This window comes from Aythya marila, assembly GCF_965140915.1.
Source record: "Aythya marila genome assembly, chromosome: 12".
In the NCBI taxonomy this organism is placed as follows: Eukaryota; Metazoa; Chordata; class Aves; order Anseriformes; family Anatidae; genus Aythya; species Aythya marila.
The window spans coordinates 21645818-21666712 of record NC_139053.1 but is presented as its reverse complement, the minus strand read 5'-3'; the positions used below and the strand labels follow the sequence as shown (position 1 = coordinate 21666712).

The following is a 20895-nucleotide window of genomic DNA, read 5'->3' as shown; positions in this document are numbered from 1 at the left end:
CTGCTCTCATGAGACCCTATCTGGAGTGCTGTGTTCAGCTCTGGGGCCCCCAGCACAAGAAGGACATGGACCTGTTGAAACAAGTCCAGAGGAGGGCCACAAAGATGACCAAGGGTCTGGAGTTCCTCTTCTATGAAGACAGGCTGAGGGTGTTGGTGTTGTTCAACCTGGAGAAGGCTCCAGGTAGACATTATAGAGGCATTCCAGTACCTAAAGTGGGCTATAGAAAAACTAGAAAGTGACTCTTTATCTGGCAGTGCAGTGACAGGACAAGGGGGAATGGCTTTAAACTAAAAGAGGGTAGATTTGGATTAGACATTATGAATAAATTCTTTGCTCTGAAAGTGATGAGGCACTGGAACGGGTTGCCCAGAGAAGCTGTGGATGCCCCATACCTGGAAGTGTTTAAGGCCAGACTGGATGGGGCTTTGAGCAATCTGGCCTACTGGGGGGTGTCCCTGCCCATGGCAGGGGGTGTGGAAGGCGTGGGGTGGGGGTAATTAAATGATCTTTAATACTTCTTCCAACCCAAATCATTCTGTAAGACTTTGATTCTGATTCTCCAAATACAGGGATGCCTGCCCTTGTACAGTGCAGCAAAAGAGGTGGCCACACTCTGTAGGATGCATTACTACCAGTAAGGCAGTTTGTTGCCCTCTCTACCCCTCCAGCCACTTGCTAGCCCCTACCATCTGTTCCTCTTTCTCAGCTGCTCTCCCCTGCAGGTCTTTTGTTGCATACTTCTTCATCTCCCTCTTCTGTAGTTTCAGCAATTGGCCTTTGTCTCTTCCCAGTGGAAGAAGAAACTTTGTAATGGCTTCAATGTTTCTTTGGTACTACCTTGTTCTGATTGCCCAGAGGTCTGTTTCTGTGAAGAGAGTCCAAATCTAGATGGGCAAGCAGTTGCTTCTTCCTGGACCAGCCAGAGTTACGAAGGAGGACTGAGAAACAGCTGCTTGACTAAGGCATGAACTCAAGCATCACTGCACTGACAAACCTGTGTCTGCATCAGGCTGCAGGCACTTCATACACCGGTAGAGTTTTGTGCATGTGCTCTGCACTCTTTTTTCAGGGTATACAGCTCCAGGGACAGACACTTAACCAGTACTCTGCACAAAAATTAACTGGCATCAATTACAAATCACTTCAGTAATTATTTCCTCTTGCTTTGCTTTTCTTTTCATCAATTTCTGTCCAGTCTTTTCTGACACTGGCATAACCCTAACTGTTGGGAATTGGCATAATTGTTCGATCTAAGCTTGCTTTAAGCAACCAGGGTAGGCCTTAGAAATCTCAGGGCCTGCTGTAGCTGAGCAAACCAGGCTGCCAGAGTAACTGTGAGAAGCTCCCACGGCAATGACTCCCACATCACCCAATTAAGGAACTCAGAAAAATATTGTTATCAGCAACTGGCCTCAAGGACTAGGCCTACGTGACCGTTAAGCACAAAGGGGGTTGTTTTCCTAACTCCTAATCAAAAAGGGGGGTTCTTTTCTTGCAGGTGGTGTTATTTTCTTAACGGTTTGTCTGAGTGCTTTTGACCAATAATCTTGTGTGAAACACTGTCCACTCCTGTAAAATTCACTATAAAAGTTGGGCTATTCGGGCAATAAAATGGTGAAGCATGATCTGACTCTGCTGGTGTCTGTCATGCTTTCGTCCGTGCTTCGCAACACCTAACCATTCAGGGGTGGTCTCCGCAAGTATTTGTGTAGCCTAATCTCTGTTTAGTCATTTCCAGCTAAATCTGCTTTTAATAACCAAGTATGTGATTTTTCCTTGTTAATCTCTCACTTAGATAAGCAAATAGCCCTGGAGACTCCTTGGTTCTGGTGAATTTTGCGACTGTTTATTGATTCCTAATATTTACATATATCTATAATATCTACAACACTGCAGAAGCTCTCCTGAAATGCAAGGGACAACCCTTGTCTGTTACAGGTCAGGTCACATGAGCACTCTGAAAACTGCACAAATTCATAGTTAAATCTGCCTTGTGCATAGACAGAGCTGTTTTGCCAAACTTGCATATATCCACATATATTAAACCATCACAATGGTTGTGCCTCCAGCAATCTTAATTGTCCAGCATTCAGCTGAAATTGAGCACAGCATTTCTTTGCAGAATCAGGGCAGAAAATTAGCTAAAAACCAAAAACAACCAACCAACCAACCAACCAAAAAAACCCACCACAAACTCAACCTCCCCACAAAACAAACAACAACAACAACAAAACAGCTAGGTTATACAAAGCTGTGCAAATATTTAGGAGCCAGAAAGACAGCAGAATCCACAAAGAGTGACTCAAAGCCAGTAACTAGTAACTCCAAAATATATAGTACCTACTTTACCTACCTGCCTGTAATTAGGATGAATTTTGATTTGACCTCAGAAATATAAATCTGAAAAGTATGAAAGGCAAATTGCACAGTCTAGCTAGAGACACCGCATTCTGGAAAAGTAGCCTGTGTACAGCAAACGTTTTGCGGGGTGCTCTGGTGCCCTTGTGAGCTGAACTCTGGAAAGGGGAGCAGCGGCTTCTGGGGCCTGTGTGATCTCTGCACTTCTTTTGAAAGTGGATCAAGGTGACTCACACTGTGCATGCACATGGGGCATTTCAGTGGGGACAGCGATACTCTGGGTAGTCATTCACATTGAGGCTCTTTGTAGAGTTCTCTTATGCAGGCCTTGGTCCAGGCTGGAAACAGGTGCCTTAATACACCTGCCTTAATGAGTGTTAGCTCCCACCATAGCAATTCCTCTCTGTTAAGAAAATTAGAGAGTGTAAAGACCAAATGCTTTCATGTCCATAAGGTCTTGTGGACCTCTTGTAATACCAATGTCTGCAACTGCAGTGCCACAGCTTGATGCTGGCTGTGCTGCGCAATCTGAATTTCTCTTCCTAGCCACTGATCACTGTAGCACTGGGGAAGGGAAAGAGTCCAACAATCATGAGGGACTGTGCACTGCTCAGCCTTGGCCTTGAATCCATGTGCAGGACACTTGCAAGTATGCTGAGAAAAGCAGACCTTCCCCCAAGTTCATCGAGCATTGGCAGCACTGATGAACTACAGGCCCGGCAGCCACAATGAAGGACTTGCAAGTCCTCTTACAGCTGCTGCGAAGAATGCTCCACACAGCATAAGTGCTATTGGCTCCAGCGTGCAGGCACTGCAAAGAGAAACACCTTGCCAAGCTTTCCTTTTTGCTTACATCCAGGCAAATGTTGTGTAAGTGTTTGAGTTATGACTTCAGATACTCGTGCTGTTGCATGGTTTGTTGAGGCAACTGCACCCTGGACGGCCTTGAAGCCAAGAGGGCAGTGACCAGCCAATGGGAACGGGGTGGAAAGGGGCATGGTGGCCCTGCAGGGCAAGGGGACACCTTGAGCTTGCAGTGAGTGGGGTGGGCAGCACCAGCCACCTCACTTTCTTACAGCACGGGCAGGTCAACACCTCTCATGACTGAATTTGAGCCCCGGTGATGGAGGCCTGCCACCTGCCAATGGATCTGCTCCAGTGACAGCTGCTCTTCTCCTTAGGAAGAGGTGGAGGCAGTGTGTGGGGAGTAGGGGGTGGGGGGAAGCATTTTTTGTGTGTGTGTGTGTGTGTGTACATACCTAAATCACATCTCTTTTATGTCACATTGAGAACATTGCTTCCTGAACAGCAAACAGGGAGACCAAAACACTCCCCTTCTCTTGACAGATTTTTTTACAAGGTTGCAAGTTAAGATGCCTCCCTATTAACAAGCTTGAAAGTTGTGAATAGACACCTGTTCGTGCAAATGAAAATACTGTGCTCCATCTTTTTTCATAGGTTATCTTTCTAGAGCTTTCTTTTGCTCTAGAAAAGAGCAGGGGGGAGGGGAGGGAGGGGGGAGAAGAATTTCTTCACATGTCCTACATGTGACATTTCTGTTTATACACCCCAGTGATGTTAGTTTTTTTCGCAACAGGATGACATTGTGGACTTGAGTTCAGTCTGTGATTCACAAACACCTCCAGTTCTTTTCTGCAGCACTGCTGCATCGTCATCATCGTGCTGAGCTCATTGTTCCTGTGACTATTTATTTATGTGGGACAGTTGATAAACCTGTTTGTGGTGTTCAGCAGCCATTGTGCTGCAGGTCCCACCTGCCTCACGCTGGAGAAATATGAGGCAGCTCACAACTCACCCTTTCTGCTTCACCCTCCAAGTTCCCAGGGAGGGCACTGAACCAGGTCAGAGCTCTTCATCCATGGCGAGCCAGGCCAGGCCCTTCCCACCCCTTAGCGCAGCAATGACATCAGGGTCAGCCAGAAACAGAATTGGAAAAAAAAAAAAAAAAAAAAAGGAGGGGGGGAGGAGGAGGGAGGAAAGAGGGGGCAGGGTTAGGGAGAGGGAGAGAGAGGGAGGCCAAAGAAGAGATAAACATTAATACAGGTGCCCTGAGTTTCCTGTAGCTCTCTTCTGTTGGTGGCTACCCATTGCAGTGAGAGTAGGAATCCAAAAGATGATGCTGACCAGGCTCAGCTGGTTTACCAGCTGTGATAATTTGAGCATGATGCAAAGCATTTTGTTAACAATTCTCAATATAGCAACATAAATGGAATAAGATTGACTCAGTTTTGCAATGCCCTGAAGTTTGTACCTCACTTGCTGGCAGCAAACACTCTAGTAAAACACTGATGCACCACCAGATCAACAGTATTTCCCAGCTCTATCTTTCTTGGAACAAGTAATTCCAGCACATCACAAAGTCTAAAGACAATTTTGACTCAGGTTGCTGGATGACCAGCACAACACTGCATAAGAAACACTTATTCCATCCCTTATTACCCATAACTTGGTTGTTCATATCCCTTTCACAGCAGTTAACAGCTCTACTAGGAAAAATAGCATTGCCCATAATCCTAAAATTATAGAAAGGGTTGCTAACGACTTTTAAGCTCATCCTGTTTACGGCAGCAAGGAGGTCTTAGTTCTAATACATGAACATGAGTGATGAAACACGATCACACCAAAAGGCATGTGGCACGTGCAACAGTCTCACTGATGAGCATCTGCAGTCTCCAGAGCTTTTGTTCTAGGCTCTGCAACAGCTCCTCATTTCCTAACTTTACATCATCCTACAACTCTTTTCCCCCATCTGAAATGGGGTTGAACAAGAAGTTATTTTGTTTTGCTTCTCTCTTATCTCCAAACTAGGTAACTTTTAAGGCAAGTTTGCAGATACCCTGTCCTTCATGGAATAGGGTGAAATGGAGAGGATGGTCAGTGCTGAGTCTGCAGTACTCCAATTTACAGGCTTCTCGCATTATTGGGCTACAGTCTTGCTGCTGCACATCGCCAGGAAAGGCAAAGGGCAAGGCAGACAGTCATTTTTCCATGATTTAAAGCACCGATGTACTCAAGTCTCGAATGCTGTGTACAGGTCTGATTACACCGAGGGTGTAGGGGAGCAAGAAGCGTCCAGAGAAGGGCAGCTACTACCGCAGCGCACGGTGCAGCTGCTGTACCAGGAGAAACGCAAAGGGCTGCGACTTCTGTTTAGAAAGGGGACAGAGGGGCGGGACAGAGGCCTGAGGTGGCAGACGAACCGAGGGCAGGACGCCTTCACCAGCGGCCGCAGCGCAGGAAAAGCGGAAACTCGTGGAAAACTGCGGGCTCGGCTGGCAAGAGGCGCAAGACGGCGCCTTCCGCGCGGCGGGTGGGGTTCGGGGCCGCGCCGCCACCAAGGGCTGCGGGGAGCCTCGGCGGGACGGGGCCGGGGGAGCCGCGCCGAGCCCCGGGCGCGGCGGGCGCCTCCCCCAGGCCGCGGCCCGGCCCCGCGCTCCGCCCGCGGCCCCCGGCGGGGCCGCGCCGAGCCATGGCGGAGAGGAGCGGCGCTCGCGTCCCGCGGGCGGGAGGCACCGGGGCGGGCGGGCGGGCGGTGAGGGGCGGCCGCGGGGGGCCCGGCGGGGGACGGGGCGGGACGGGGCGGCCGCGAGGGGTGGGAGGGGGGGTGGGAGGGGGCCGGCTCCCCCCCCCCCCCCCTCACGCCTCTGTCTCTCCTCAGCGCCGTGCCCGGAGCGGGGCCGCAGGGACCGCCGGGGAGCCGCGCCGCCGCGCCGGGGCCGCTGGAGTGCCGCCGCTGCCGGTACCTGTGCACGGCCAGGGGTGAGCGGGGCCGGGGGCGCGGCGGGAGCCGCTTCTGGCCCAGGCGGAGCAGCCGGCCCGTCCCGGCCCGGCGGGGGGCTGCTCCCGAGCGCGGGGCCGCCCCCGGCCCGGCCCCAGCGCGGTGCCCTTCCCCTTGCAGCCTGCTGCCAGGTGGTGGGAGCGCTGCTCGCCGCCCTGCTCCTGGTCTGCGGCTCCGTGTCCTACGGCTCGACGGGAGGCTACACGGGCGTCGCCAGCCTGGGGGGCATCCACTACTACCAGTACGGCGGGGCGTACAGCGGCTTCAGCGGAGCGGACGGGGAGAAGGCCCGGCAGCTTGACCAGCGTTTCCACCTCCTCAAGCTGCCAATTGCGAGGGCAGCGATGGCCGTGGGAGGGTCTTTAACGGTCTTCTCCTGCCTTCTCATTTTGTTTGGCGTCTTACGGGTACCGTGGCATTTTCCAGCATGGCTCCTGCTTGAATGCACCCTAGACGCAGTGGTAGGCATTGGCTTGGTGCCTGCTCTGTACTATTTCTTCCATTATCTGCTGGAGGTTTACAATTCGTCGGTGTGCAAAGAGAGAGAGCAGCTCTACCAAAGCAAAGGCTATCAGGGCTTTCGGTGCAGCCTACATGGGGCAGAGATTGCTGCTGGCCTCTTAGGCTGCACAGCTGTCATGGCCTACCTGCTTAGTGCTGGCCTGGCTGTCAAGGGGTACAGAACAGTTCGCAAACTGAAACAGAAGCCAGTACAAGTCTATGAGCTTTAGAATTATTCCTCTGCTCTAGTAATGCTCAGGATTTTTGCCAGCCTTCTTACTGAGGTGAAACAGCACATTTTTCTTGCTTGTTAACAGTGTATCCTTAATGCTACAACAGAACACACACAGAAACAGTATAGTTCCAAATACAGTGAAGCCAAGCTATTCAAACTTGGATTTGCATTGTTGAATTATTAGTGGACGCATTGTCCCGTGGATTGTCTTCATCTGGCTGCTCTCTTAGTAGAGAATGGCTGTTGTTGACTCTAGCAAGCTGCCTGCTTTACAGGTAGTGCTTCTACCCCCTCTCTCAAGGTGGCTTGTTCTCCAATGAGATCTTGCTACAAGCAGCTGGCAAGTCACCATAAATAACAAAACAGGAACAAATAGATTAATCAGAACAAGTTAGATAAATATAAACATCAGGTGCATATCTGTTTTCTCACAATTGCACATCTGAATGACCATTCTCACCTCTTATACTGGTCAGCCACTGAAATTGGAAGAGAGCCTTCAATTACAGCTTTGATGATACTCCGAGTCCGGTTATCTCAGATGTGCTCCAACAATGTATTTTCTCTTAGCCACTGCTAAAACCATTTTTTTCTTTAGCACATTTGGTATTGAATGCTTCAAGGCTATGCAGTCAGGGAGCATACTGTGCTACTCTTCTGGAGAAATCTTTGCTTATAAATGTAGATCATTGAAAGAGAGGTTTACTTAACTAGGCTCTAGGTTTCTTGCTCAGTCTCATCTAGTACTTTGTGTACTAGGACATCACTTACGGGAAAATGTAGTACCCAGCACCTTCCTAAAAATAAGATAGCTGATGTTGATAATCTCCCAGCAGGTATCAGGTAGCACAGCTGGTATCTGTCATGGACACACAAGATTGAGGGAACTGGGCTCGTTTAGCTTGGAGAAGAGAAGACTGGGGAGACCTTACTGTGGCCTTCCAGTACTTGAAAGGAGCATATAAACAGGAAGGGAAGCTCCTGTTTTCATTTGTAGATAGCGATAGGACAAGGGGGAATGGTTTTAAGCTAAGACAGGGGAGATTTAGGTTAGAAATTAGGAGAAAGTTTTTCACTGAGGGCTGTGAGGCACTGGCACAGGCTGCCCAGGGAGGTTGTGGATGCCTCATCCCTGGAAGCATTCAACACCAGACGGGATGCAGCTCTGGGCAGCCTGCTCTAGTGGTTGGCAACCCTGCCCAGAGCAGGGGGGTCGAAACTAGATGATCTTTAAGGTCCTTTTCAACCCAGGCCATTCTATGACTCCTGCTAGTGAACAGCTTTCCATAGCTGAAACTTCTACAAAGGACCTGTGACTTTCCACTGAGCTCTTAAAGCTAGCAATAAGGCTGGTGGTTGTGGCAGCTAATTATTGCTTCATATAGGTCTCTTGGCACTAATAGGGCAGTTTGAATACAGCATTTATATTGCCATCAGAGAATCCTTAAATAACCTTATAGAACAGTGAATATACTCAGCCTAATTTGTGACGTCTTCTTTTCAAACTCTCTTGGTGAGGGCACCCTTTTGTACGGAATGATCTTCTATAAAAGCAAAACTGTTATGTACAAGTTGACTCCCCGAGTTGGGCTCATCAGGGAACAGCTTTAAAAGCTCAGAGAGGTGGTTTAAGACATGCATTGTTTTCAAAACATTCCTAATGTGTAAGCTGGGAAAATGACAAGATTCTGATCTTGTATTATTTGTAAGCACATAACGATGAAATGTACTCTTAAAAAACTGTCGTTGTTTGGTTGTGTTTTTATGGATTTAACAGGGGAAAGAAAACTAGCACCAGATTCAGATAATCATGCCTCAGAATGAGATGTCATTTCAGAGCAGCGCCCACAATGTGCATTATTTATATGAATCTGGAACCACCACTGGTCTCACAGACCAACTCTGCCCATATAGGAAAACCAAAAATTAAGAGTCCACACTACACCGGAATTGTGTGCTTCGTCATGGATGTATCCACAGGTTAACTGGCACTAAATCTTCACAGCTTCTGAAACTATGGAACACTGCTGGAACCAGAGATACAAAAGTAAAACATTCTAAACAGTAACACTCCAGGTACTTCTGGGTTTCTTTGATTTCTCCATTCTTTTAGTAGCCAGATGCACTGACTGTTTCAATGCAGGGATTTATGTGAACAGTCCACTGTGGTCCTATTGCTGATTTTGTTTTTCTTGCTGCAGTTACTTTTAAAGAGCCGTACAGTACTATTTACAGCAAGTTCACAGGCAGGATTCCTCTGGTAGGTTACAGAGAGCTGCCTAATATTTGGTATTATGAATTCCACCCTCACAGTGTTCCGCAAGTAACTTTTGTATGGAAGGCTGATGAGTGGAAGCACCACATAGCTCAGCAAGGGGGACCCTACAGCATGACTGTGGCTAGCCACAACTGTGTTTGTCTGAGATATTGCACATGTTCCCTCCAGTGCAGTAACAGAATCAAAATATATAATTAGACAAAAGTAAAAATCTTTATTGCTAAATCAGCTGAAAAGTTGATGCAAAAATATTCTTCCTTCCTGAACTGCTCTATACATCCAAGTAAAGAATCAACAGAATAGTGTTTTCCAGCAATGTTATTTGCCTCTCCAAAGCAATACACACACAGGCCGCTGTGCTGAAGGTGCATTCATTGAACAATCTACTCCCATGTACAATAAGAGGAATAATTACAGCTGCATGCCAGAGTGAGATACATAAAATGTTTTCCTTATTAAAACAAAAAGCATGAAAAAGATTATTTTATAGGCAGTGTGCGTGCTGCAAACATTTTTTAACGTGCTGAGTCATGAGTAAAGTTTAAAAAAATGGTAACATTTTAAAATGGAATAAATGGGGAAAAAATACACTTGAGTCTTCAGGCTACAAGGGAAGAGCAGACAATGGCTGCACAAAAACTGAAGAGGTGAACCTATAGCCTGTAAAATGTCCCTTTGGCAAGTGAGGTGAAAGCCATCACCATTCAGGAATGTAGAAACCTCCTGAAGTCCCAGGGCTTTAGCTGTGGCTTTAACATCCTGTATACTAGAAGAATTTCAGGCCTCAAAGCAGCCTTTCCCTGAGTCAGGGAAATAATTACTCCTTGGATTTTACTCTCACCCATCCAGCTGAGGATTTTGATCAGATTCCAACAATCTGTGGTGCTGCTTCTACGAGGCCCGATTCAGGTACTTGGAGCAACTCTGAGGCTATCCCTTGCCCTTAATACTCAAATTCTGACCAGGTGCCACTGAATATAACCTTTATTGGTTCCTTTTGCTGAAGCCTTTCTGGACAGGACAGGGCAGACAGGTCAGTGTCTTCAATGCAACTGTTCTGATTGGCCATCATGCTCATTAGGGCCAGAACTATTGAAAAGAGATACGCTAACTCACCAGCCTAACTTGGCTATGGCCACCTGGAACACTGTAGGTCTGGCATTGGTCAGTAGCGACAAGAGAGCCTGATGACCCCAAGTCGAGAACCTCTACCGGAAAGCCTGTAAAGAACGAGAGGTTCTTAGTGATGTGGCTCAGTGGAGATGATGCCATCTCCAAGAGCCGAATATGAAGTTCAAGGAAGAGACCTGGGAAAACACTTTCTATCCTCAGCTATGAGTCCTTCACTAGATTTTCTTTTTTCTTTTTTTTTTTTTTTTTTGTATGTGTTCCACCTATAGCAGTGCTCCTCAGAAGCCTGAAATGTAAGTTGATGTTATAAATATGAAGATGACAAAGGAGAAGTCTCTAGAGAGGCTGGAAAACAAAAGGGGTTAAGTGCTAGGGATTCAGACTGGCAAGGATACACTGGATTTTCTACAACAGTGCAAGAAAGAGTCCTGATTTGCATTAACATCTACCACTCTCTTAAGTGCAAGGTTTGTCACAGTCTTATTCAGAAAGAAGAGTGTATTTCTGCATCAATCCCACACTGAACAGAGACTGCTTTGCAGCCTACTCAGCTAACAGACACTTTTGGCCTGGGCACACGTATTTGGTGACATTACCACCAGTGAAGGAATTAAAAGTTACTGTCAAATATATTGGGATGAACCTTTTCTGCATACTTAAAATGAAGAGAACCTGAAAGAGACTTGGGTTTGTCTGTTATTTCTATGCCTGGAGGATTCAAAACGTTGTTTCTACGATTCCAAGAGTAAGCGTTTCTCTCCAAGTGAGGCAGACATTTTAAACAGAGTCAAAACTCAGGTGAGTTTAAACTTTGGAAAAAAAGTGGGGTTGTTTCATGATTACATTGTAACTACCACAAGGTATACCATAAGTTGCTCTCATGCATGGTAAAAACACATTTTTTTCCCTTAGTGAGAAGAAATTCAAGGAGCTCTGAAATCTAAGTAAAACTCTATTAGATTTTGTCAAAAGATCTCTACTGTCAAAATCACACAAGTTGTCTGCACAGTATTTCCTTCCAATCAGGGCCTGAAATTGATAAAAAAAAAATATATATATATACAACTCAAGCCCCTCAGAGCTCCTGAGAAGAAACTTTCACATTTTTTCCATAAATATAATAAAGAAGAAAAGGCACTAACCCACATTATAGCCAGGATTATTGCACCACTGACATGACAGGGGAAGCTGCTGTCCAGCTCTCTGCCAGCTAGGGAAGACAGATCTGCACACGATGGGGGCTGCGGTCTTTTCACAGCACTTACATGAGATGATGACAAAAGCAGCCAACTTACACCCTGCGCCAAAAATCTTAATGGAACCACCATGCCTCTGCCAACTGTAGACTGGGCAGTTCACTGTTAGTGGGACTGTTTAAACATCTCTTCCCCACTGCTGACAAAGTTGTTTTTAAGGTGAAAATTTGTTCCTTTTCCATTGAAAACTAAGCAGAAACAAAGATGCTTTCACCTTGCTTGTGGCCAAATTGGGCACATACCACGTAACAGAGGTTGCTCTGGATTTGCACTGACTCCTACTTTTAGCTGCAAGCAAAGATGCTGTGGCTGATAATAAAGACAGTGCAGTTTATGTTGGTGGGAAAGAACATTGAACGCTTCCCCAGCATATGGAGACCAGCCCAACTGCTTGCTTGGCTAAGAGCAACACGCCACTGCTTACACCTTGGCTTCCTCTTAGACTGAATACCTCACTAAAACAAGCAGGAGTTCATGGTTTCATGATGTGTCCTCTGGATATAGGAAGCCTCTACTGTGAAGCATTTGTGATGGAAGTGGACAAGTTGCTGAGCTGTGTCTGTGCTCTGCAGCTAGAAGCACTAGCTCTACATGTTACCTCAATCACTAAGTCCAGAGCTGATCTTTTCCATGCCCCATGTAAAATGCATCAGTAGACAACCACTTATCACCCAGCTTTGTGTTTTTTCATTCTGCATAGGCTGATCCTATTATAATCCTCACTCTACCTGTACTGGTGCTCATCAGAACACCAGGACCCTGAGTCCTCTAGTGCCCTAACAAATACCCACTGGGAAAAGTTCCCCCCACCTGCTGTGGACGGGGATACTGGAGTGCTCTCTCCCCTGGCCCTAAGTAGTAAAGTGCTGGGCTGAAGGGGAACAGAACAGCTTAAGTGCAATCAGTAAAAGTGCTTGCAATTCATGTAGGAAACCGTTCTTGGGTCAGCTTCATTGCAACTGGCTGTATTCTTTCAAGGAACAATGAAGTCAGGTGCTGCCAGGAGGACCTATGTCAGAAATATTCACAGGACTCCAAACGCTGCATACTGTCCCCTCAGCAGCTAACCCCCCTACCTCCCTGCCCCTCTCCCCCTCCCCCCACCCCCCAGCATATTCCAGCTCCTTTCCAGCAGAGCTGGCAGAACCTCAGGGTTCAAGGAGTAAGAGGCAGGTGCTGGAACACCTGCCTTCTTACTAGTGTTTGCACAATTTCTGGACAGTCCCCAACACAGAGCTCAGCTGCTGATCTGAATACTCACAGAACAACAGACTACAGCAAAAAGTGGACAGCCCAAACCTTAGCACTACCAATTCTCCCTCCATTCCATTAAGGAAGCAGCAGACGCCTGTACTCTTTGCAGATCCCAGCACTCTTTGAAGAGCAAGACAGCCCTTACAGGACAAAGCTTCCTGGGACAAACAATGTGGGGAGCAGTACTTGAGGGGCTACAAAGCTGTGTCAAACTCATCTGGCAGAGCCACTGCAGATTCCTCTTTCCGCTCCTGATCTGCTCCATTCTCCTGGTGTTGCTTCATTTGTTCCTTCACTTCCTCCTCCAGATCAGGTGGCACCACAAATTGATCCTCTGGCTCCATCTGGGATGGAGCAGCAAAATAGCCTGTCTTCTTCTTGGGTGCCTCTGTGGCTACTTCGATGAGGTTAAGGCTCTCTTCCAAGGGCACTATGGAGCCATTGGAAAGCTTCTTTCCATAGAGACAGCATGTGGAAGGAGATTTCTGCAGTTCACACTTTTCCTTGATTGCTCCCTGTGCAGTGCCACTGTTTACACTGTTCTGTCTCTGAATGAGGAGGACAAGCCCAGAGTCATCCTCTGGCCCTGGAGCAGAGGAGCTGTACTCTAAGGCAGGAGGGTCAAACTCCAGGCCCTTTCCTTTACAGCAGTGGATGTCCACCTCAACCTCCACTTTACTGCCATTTGTCATCACACCTTCCACAGGCTGTTCATCATCACTATCTAGGCCATTGTCAGACTGATTACTAGAGAAGGTGGCACTGGAAGGTTGGCGCTGAAAGATACTTAAGGGGGGCAAAGGATGTAGACTACAACGTCGCTCTTGTCGTGGTAGCAAGCTGCCATCAAGACCAACAGCATTGTGCTCATCTGAAGCAGTAGAGCCCACCTCACTGCTAACCTCAGAAGCAGACAGTTCACTACTGAACTCTGAAGCAATTCCGCTGCTAGATGAAGGTGTGGCTGGTTTGGTGGTGGTGGAACTAAATCCCCCAGGGCCTGGAAGAGTGATGCCATGCATCTCACATGTGCAGCTGTCCTCACTGATGTTCAGACACACCACCATTGCACCTACATTGTCCTGGCAACCATAGCTTTGGGCTAAAGTGCAGAGTTTCTTTGCAGCAGCTAGTGGGTCATGTAGATGGCGCACAGCTGAGACAGCCTCTGTGTAAGAAAGGTATTCCCAGAGAGCTTTGTTCCCTAGAAGTAGCAGCTCATCTTGTACAGTCAGTGGAATGGAGCTGACATGTGGCTTGGGCAGGATCCAAGGATGCAAGTATGTGCACCCTAGCATCCGAGTACAGCAAGTCACACCATTGACCTTATTGTCCTGCAGACAAGAGAAACAAAACAGTAACATTAGATCCACTATTAGATCATTTGGAGAGTCTTGCCCCTGCCCATAAACTGGTTCAGAGCATTGAGAAATGCTAGTATACAGGTACAGTCAGTTACAGTACAGAAGAAAGGGATTAAAGGAATTTAGGTCCAGGAAACACAGCCAAGACTTCCCTGCTGTTTTTAAATTAATTTCGGTGTTCTTAATTTCTGTTGTTAGATGTTGCTGCTAATGATGATTATTAAAAACCATCAGAGAACACATGCAGGAAATCTCTTCAGACAATAATTTCACTTACATTTTTCAGAATCCACACATCAGACAGTTTTTAAATCATTTAATATGCTACATTCATTCCAGTTACTGTTAGTCAGTATGCTAAGGAATATAGCATCTCACAGAACTGTAACACATTAGCAGGGACAATACTTTCATCAGACAACTCCATAAGCATTATTATTATTATTATTATTATTTTTTTTTAAGATCCACTGTTCATAAAGCTAACATGACTGGCACTGATTTCTCAGTTTTTTTGACTACAGATTTTCCAGTTCTTTGGAACTTCCCTGTTTTTTCCAAGTTTTTTGAAAGTTACCATTTAGAGAATTTTTCCCAAATTGTTTTAATACGTTTGAATAAAAATACAAATAATAATAAAAAACACAAATAGAAATACATTTCTGCCTTTTTTGTGTAAAATTTTCACCTGTTCCTACTTGATGTCTACATTCAGCATATCTCAATAGCCACTTAGCCTATACCTTCACTGAATAAAACATGGAATAAATCCAGAGAGAGATACTTGAGTCATGGTTTCCAAGAAACACAAGACAGACTAGATTATTTTGTGAATTTTGAAACAACATGACCTCCCAGGCCCTGCTCTGGTCCCCAGTGTCTTTTCTCCACACTCACCCAAGTCATAAACAGCGCTGTATACCACTCTCTCCACATCTCAATTTAGCTCCACATCTATTTTCTTTCTTTCCACCTCTCCCCAACTCATTCTTGGCATTTTGTACCTGTAATTCTCAGGCCATGATGGGTATTTAGAACATGTCATTCTGAACAGCTAATTATCAAGAGAAACAGGTCAGGAAGGAACAGATAAGCCATCTGAGCATCTTCATGCCACCCTCTCCCCTGCAGCATTGTGCAGGCAGTAGAGCTCAGAATGGCATGTACCTGAACCAAGCTTTTACTGACAGGTGAAAGCTGAAGTCTAAACCAACCTCTGTTATAATGGCTTTTTGCTCTTTGATTCTCTTAGCATCTTCTGAACATTGCTCAAGGCTGAAGACTTTGGAGAGGAGCAGAGGTTTTCCACTTCGGCAAAGAATGGCTTGGCATGTCCCAACATTGGCCACCGTCAGAGAAAAGTTGCTGGCTGGATCAGACATATCATGACGAATATAGCAAAGGACAGCAGAGGAACCCAGCTTCTGTCCAGCCATGCCCAGCTTCCTGTTGGAGGAGAAGGTGTAGGAAGGCTCCAGACTCCATGACAGGCATTCTGGAGTGTGGCCTCACCCCACCTAGCACATTAACCGATGCACCTATGCAGGTCCCACCAGGACCAGCTTGCTCACTGTCCTACCTGTGGGAGACCAAGAAGGTGTTGGACATGAACATCGTGTCCGACTGCTGTACCTCCTCCAGGAGCACATCAGCCATGGTGCACTGCAGTAGACGTGGCAGCTCCTCATTCTTATCACCATCAAACATGCCATACACAGCCTCCACTCCTTCTGCAAAGCTTCCCATTGCCAGCGTTGACACACACAGCCTGTTAGAAAACCATACGGGCAAAGCTGATCTGCCTCGAAGGATTGTATGATCCCCAAAACCACGGCCATCAGGCACCTTGTCACGAGCACTGTTCTCACAGGGCATCAAAGCCACTGACCCTACATCCACTACATCCACTGCCCCATGAGATGTACAGCTGTTGCTTATTACTGACACTCTCAAATCCTCCTTGAACATGCTGAGGAGAGGACAAGGGACACAGTTTGCAAGAGAAAGCCAAAGCACCTCTGCTAGAGTGGGAAACAAAGCCTAAAGGTCCCAGAATAAGCATGACAAACAAGGAAAAGGACAGCACTGAGGCTTAGAGTTAGCAAGAATGAGCAAGAAATGGAGAGAGAGATGGATGAATTGTTCAGCATAACAGCAATGCACTCCACTTAGCACCCCGAGGAGACAAAGTGTCAGGGTTCAGACCACAATACTTACTTATTTCTTTGGCCAGCCATCTCAGCTATTCCATGACTCCAGAAGGTGGAAGTGAGTGCTGAGTCAGTTGTGAGGGAGGGCTTAGCATCAATCTTCAGAGTGGTAATGTGACTACGGAGAGAGAAGAAAAAAAATCACTTCTAGATGCCACGCTGAATAGCTTGTGGCCAACGGACCATGGACAGTCTAGAATTTTAGAGAGCAGCCTGTTGAAAGAACTGCACCAAGAAGTGCTTGACCTTCTGGAGATGTCTGACTATTTATGCCAGATACAGGTGGGAGAACCTCATACCACTTGAAAAATTCTTTGTTCGTTCTGACAGTTTGAACCCAGCCCTTTCCTTTACCACAGCTTCAGCTGCCTAAGCAGGGAACGTTATACCATTATGCAGTGCTATGATACATACATTACTATTCCATTTCCTCTCCTGGGAAGGGTTACCCTTCCCTGTGCCTGTCACTAGTGGCTTAGCATCTCCATGACTCACCTGAAGATGTCCAGTGTCTTGTGTTCTAGAACCAGGTTTGTGTTTCCAGTCAGGTCCAACTCTTGCAAGGTAGCTGGCAGTGCCTCAGGAATGAGGATTTCAGTTAACTCATTGCAACTCAAGTCCACAATCTGCAGTATCAAAAAAACAAAAACAAAAAACAAACACAACGACAAAGAAAATATTCTGTTCTCTCGTGATCAGTTACTCCACTGCTCCTTCCTAACATGATATATATATTCCTGCTACTGGTTGTATCTCTCAAACAGGTCATGAAAATGGAGCTGACCTATCAGTAGAAGAATGATTTATAATCATCAAATGCTCATAACCTGCAATAGCCAGGACTCTAATACAGAAAGAATGGGTCACACTAAAGATAAGGCCTATACATACAAGTTCACCTAGATAAATAATACATCCTGCTGTCTCAAACAGTACACAAGAAATACACCAAGACAGAGACAGTTCACCTCTTTCATCTTCGCTATCTGTCTTCGGTCAGTTATGAGAGGGAACAGATCTAGAATGTGTATCTCGTTCCCTCTTCGCAAGCTAATTGAGAAAAATGCTGGGATCTCCAGTTCCTCTTCTAGCAGCTACTCTTCATTCTCCCACCCAAACTTCTTCTCCTTACCTGCTCCATAAGAATACCTGAATATGGGGCAAATGCAGGATCTCTGGAAAGATACTGATTTCATTTGAGTGTGCAATAAGAGTATGAAGCAGCTTGCAGTTTGCCACTGTTGTGGGAATTGTTTTCAGTTTGTTGCCACTCAGATTCAGCTCTTCCAAATGCTCCAGCTTACTGAGTTTGCTGAAAGGGAAACAAAAGAATACCATATCTTTTAGGCCAAAAGAATACCATATATTTTGTCACTTTTTAAACCCACAGACATAGTATCCATACACACTGCCCTTTAAAATCTACATTTCTAATTCATTGATTCGAAACCATGTATCTGCCAAGAGTCCAAAGATACTGTACTTAAAATTCAGGGTCCCCAGATGCCCAGCTTGGATTTACACCAGACAGATCCCTTCCCCTGACTTCTACAGCACTAAAGCAGAAGACTGTAAAGTCTTAATTTGAAAACTGTCAGAGAAAACCTAAGCTGTGTCAGTGTACTTTGTAGGAATAAACAGATTTACAAGACAGTGGTTCCATTGCCTAACCAGTATCAGGGAAAATCATAGCAAAGCTTGCATTGATGCAATCAATATTGCATTAATTGTGCTGATGTAAAAAAATAAAAGTGATAATATAACAGATTTTTATTTTTTTTAAATGAAACTACAAATTAAACTGACAGAGAAGTCTACAAGTTTAGCACTAACCCTACACTACACTTCAAAGATACATTTGATACCCTAAGACTGAATTGCAGAAGATACTGAAAAGTAATCATTAAATAAGAATTCAGTGTTAGTCCTACTATTAGGGTCTTGGCAGGGAGCCACATTTGAATCAATGACAGTCAATGAATCAGTGATTAAAAGGAATATATGCACACATGAAATTAAGCCTAGAAGAATTTGCAGATAAAAAACATAGTGGAATTTCAGTTTCAACATATAGTAATATGAGCTATTTGGTAACTTAAGATTACCTTAAAAGCATGTGATTTAAATTAGCTAAGTAATGCTATGCACATAGAAACTTCTACAAGTTGCAATAAGACAGGAAATAGTCTTCAGAATCCTCAGGGGACTCAGATGCTGGCAGACTAAACTATCTTTGCTTATGATTTTTAATAAAGCATTGTCCAAGTTCTGCTGTCTGTATAGCCAGAAAAAACATCAGAATTTGGAAAAGGTTCAAAGGATCCTTCCCTACATTCTAAGAAATTAAAAAGGCTGAGTATACTTACAATTTTGTAGGAACACATGGGAGTCTCTAGCCTCATAACTTTCTATAGTAAGCATGGATTTCTCACTATTTCAACACCAAATTGTGAGCCTAGTGCATGAATTAACTCTTGCCTCCATCGGGCAAGAGTTCAGACAAGTCTGGTTAGGGACCTTTTGGCAAGACTGAGAAGCGAAAATATGCAGCACAACAAGCTGCATGCCAGTAACACTGAAGTTGTGAAGAAATAATGCCTCCATCCCCACACACACATCCACCACAACTAAGAGGGTAGGAACCACTGCAGCCAGCAGTACTGTGTGCCAGCTCCCCCTTAACGTTATTCCTATGTGCACACATGGGGATGGCAGGTCTCTGCCATCAAGCCAAAGGGATAACATCTTGCTTTGACAGCAACTGAAGCACAAAGTAAATGCTCACCTGGAGGATGCTGACTGCCCATCTTGCCCACCAGCCTTATGTATTTACCTTGCAGGGAATGCCTGTAAGTTGTTGTTTGCCAGATGCAGGATCCGTAGACTTGTGTGTCCCGCCAAGACAGGGATGCATTCATCTGTGAGGTTGTTATTGGTCAAGTAAAGCAGCTGCAGCATGCTCAGACTCTCCTCCCCTGTACATGCAGAGGGCAAGGACTCCAGGTTGTTTGCAGATACATTCAGGTACCTGAGGCTAACCACAGCAAGTGCAAAAAACCAGACTTCATCTAAACCACTCTATTAACAGCAGGAAAAACAGCTATGTAATTGCCTATGCAGACAAAGCAACAACACTATGCAACTCAGAAAACACAGCTAACATCCCTACTCACATTAAGATTTATGAGTCTACAAATGACTTACTAGCTACGTAACATTGCAGATGCACATAGCATTTTACAGTAAACAGTGGGTACTGAAGAGCTGATGGAGAGAGCAGGTAACATTGGTGGAAGCAGACTACATAAACTCTTGCTTAGAGTCTTTTAAGAAGGGTTGACTCATGTCTGAACAGACAAACAGTAAGGGTCACTGTTGCTGTTCTCCCATGACCTGATGTGTTTTCTGTTATAACGTCTGAACATCTGTGTGTCTTGTCTTCTTTGCACCTGAATTCATGCACTACTTTTAAAGACAGAGCTCTCCATGCAGTAACAGGATCTTAGAAACAGCTGAAACTGAAGTTAATACACTGGTTGACTGCCAGGTTAGGCAAATATCTGTTTTCCTGTAACTAAACAGTAACATGGACTGATCCCTTCACATCAGCTTGATGATTTCTCTCATGGCACCTAAATTAACTCCTCATAAAGCACACTCATTATCTCCTATGCAAATGGCAACAAAGCCCATAGCACCTCACAAGGACAGTCATGCAGATACCATTAATGGCCTTCACAGCTTCAAAGGTTAACACAGTCAGAAGATGCATGTTACTGTCACTCACTTCAGAGCCTTGACAAAGAGCATCTCAGGGAGTTCAGTCAACAGGTTGTGCTGAAGATCCAGCACCTCCAGTGGAATGTGTTCTAGAAGAGGTGGGAGACTCTGCAGATTATTGTGCCCCACCATCAACTTCCGAAGGCTCAAGCTGCTGAGGATCCTATAAAGACACAATTTACTATGACAGCTTGGTTCACTCCACTTCACATCCACATAATGGGAAAATGGAATATTTAATCAGTTGTAAAATGCAAACAATGACAAAGCAGAAAAACATATGTAGCAAGATAATTCAGTCAATTTGTGCTCAGAGGTATATCTGCATTTCCCTCTACGCTACTACAGATCTGTAATTTGTGACACGAGTTTATCTGTGTGCATACACCTAACATTCTCTCAGGTACATGAAAAAGAAGAGAAAAATCACAAAGGATGAGTTTAAATTCCCATTTAAACTTGTAGGCAGAAATAAGTGACAACTTAGATTCAGGCCTTTAAGAGGCTGCTAAGTACTCCTGTAGTATTTCTGAGGCTGTTGTCACATTTACTTCAATAATCACTACAATTCTGGAGAAGGGCTTCTATCCTCACTAACTGCAAAGAAAATTGAAAAAAAAATCAGAAAGGGCACCTGAACACATCTGAACATAGCCTAGAACCACCCTGCCCATTTGGGTGAGGTTTTAATTTGGAACTATATCCTTATGGATCTGTACAGAACGG

At 45.5% G+C, this 20895-nt stretch overlaps 2 protein-coding genes across 3 annotated transcripts in view; one reads left to right on the top strand and one right to left on the bottom strand.

Annotated features, from left to right (window-relative positions):
• The first annotated feature begins 5750 nt into the window (after positions 1-5750).
• MARVELD3 (MARVEL domain containing 3) lies at positions 5751-12637 on the top strand. Of its 2 annotated transcripts, XR_014318375.1 has the most exons (4): positions 5751-5910; positions 6041-6141; positions 6281-9955; positions 10084-12637. XR_014318375.1 is itself a non-coding variant. In XM_082770414.1 (3 exons), the coding sequence occupies exons 1-3, from the start codon at positions 5852-5854 to the stop codon at positions 6889-6891; spliced, it is 771 nt and encodes a 256-aa protein (XP_082626540.1). In that variant the 5' UTR covers positions 5751-5851; the 3' UTR covers positions 6892-12637. The 2 variants fall into 2 exon arrangements, 1 of the variants encoding a protein (XP_082626540.1); XM_082770414.1 differs by having other exon boundaries at positions 6281-12637.
• A 37-nt stretch (positions 12638-12674) lies between these two features.
• Positions 12675-20895, bottom strand: part of PHLPP2 (PH domain and leucine rich repeat protein phosphatase 2) — a 28621-nt gene continuing 20400 nt past the window's right edge. The window contains exons 12-19 of the mRNA XM_082770372.1: positions 20177-20332; positions 19223-19423; positions 17539-17701; positions 16885-17015; positions 16397-16507; positions 15759-15947; positions 15394-15625; positions 12675-14149 (exon numbers count right to left, since the gene is read on the bottom strand). Coding sequence (XP_082626498.1) covers positions 13010-14149; positions 15394-15625; positions 15759-15947; positions 16397-16507; positions 16885-17015; positions 17539-17701; positions 19223-19423; positions 20177-20332 — 2323 coding nt within the window. The 3' untranslated portion in view covers positions 12675-13009. The remainder of the gene's footprint in view (positions 14150-15393; positions 15626-15758; positions 15948-16396; positions 16508-16884; positions 17016-17538; positions 17702-19222; positions 19424-20176; positions 20333-20895) is intronic.

What these genes read in the sequence shown, in the direction of transcription:
- MARVELD3 (XM_082770414.1), top strand. Translation starts at nt 5,852, where the DNA reads ATGGCGGAGAGGAGCGGCGCTCGCGTCCCGCGGGCGGGAGGCACCGGG. An exon ending in GGCACCGGGGCGGGCGGGCG is followed by an intron (nt 5,911 to 6,040) that starts GGCGGTGAGGGG and finishes GTCTCTCCTCAG; the next exon opens with CGCCGTGCCCGGAGCGGGGC. An exon ending in GTACCTGTGCACGGCCAGGG is followed by an intron (nt 6,142 to 6,280) that starts GTGAGCGGGGCC and finishes TTCCCCTTGCAG; the next exon opens with CCTGCTGCCAGGTGGTGGGA.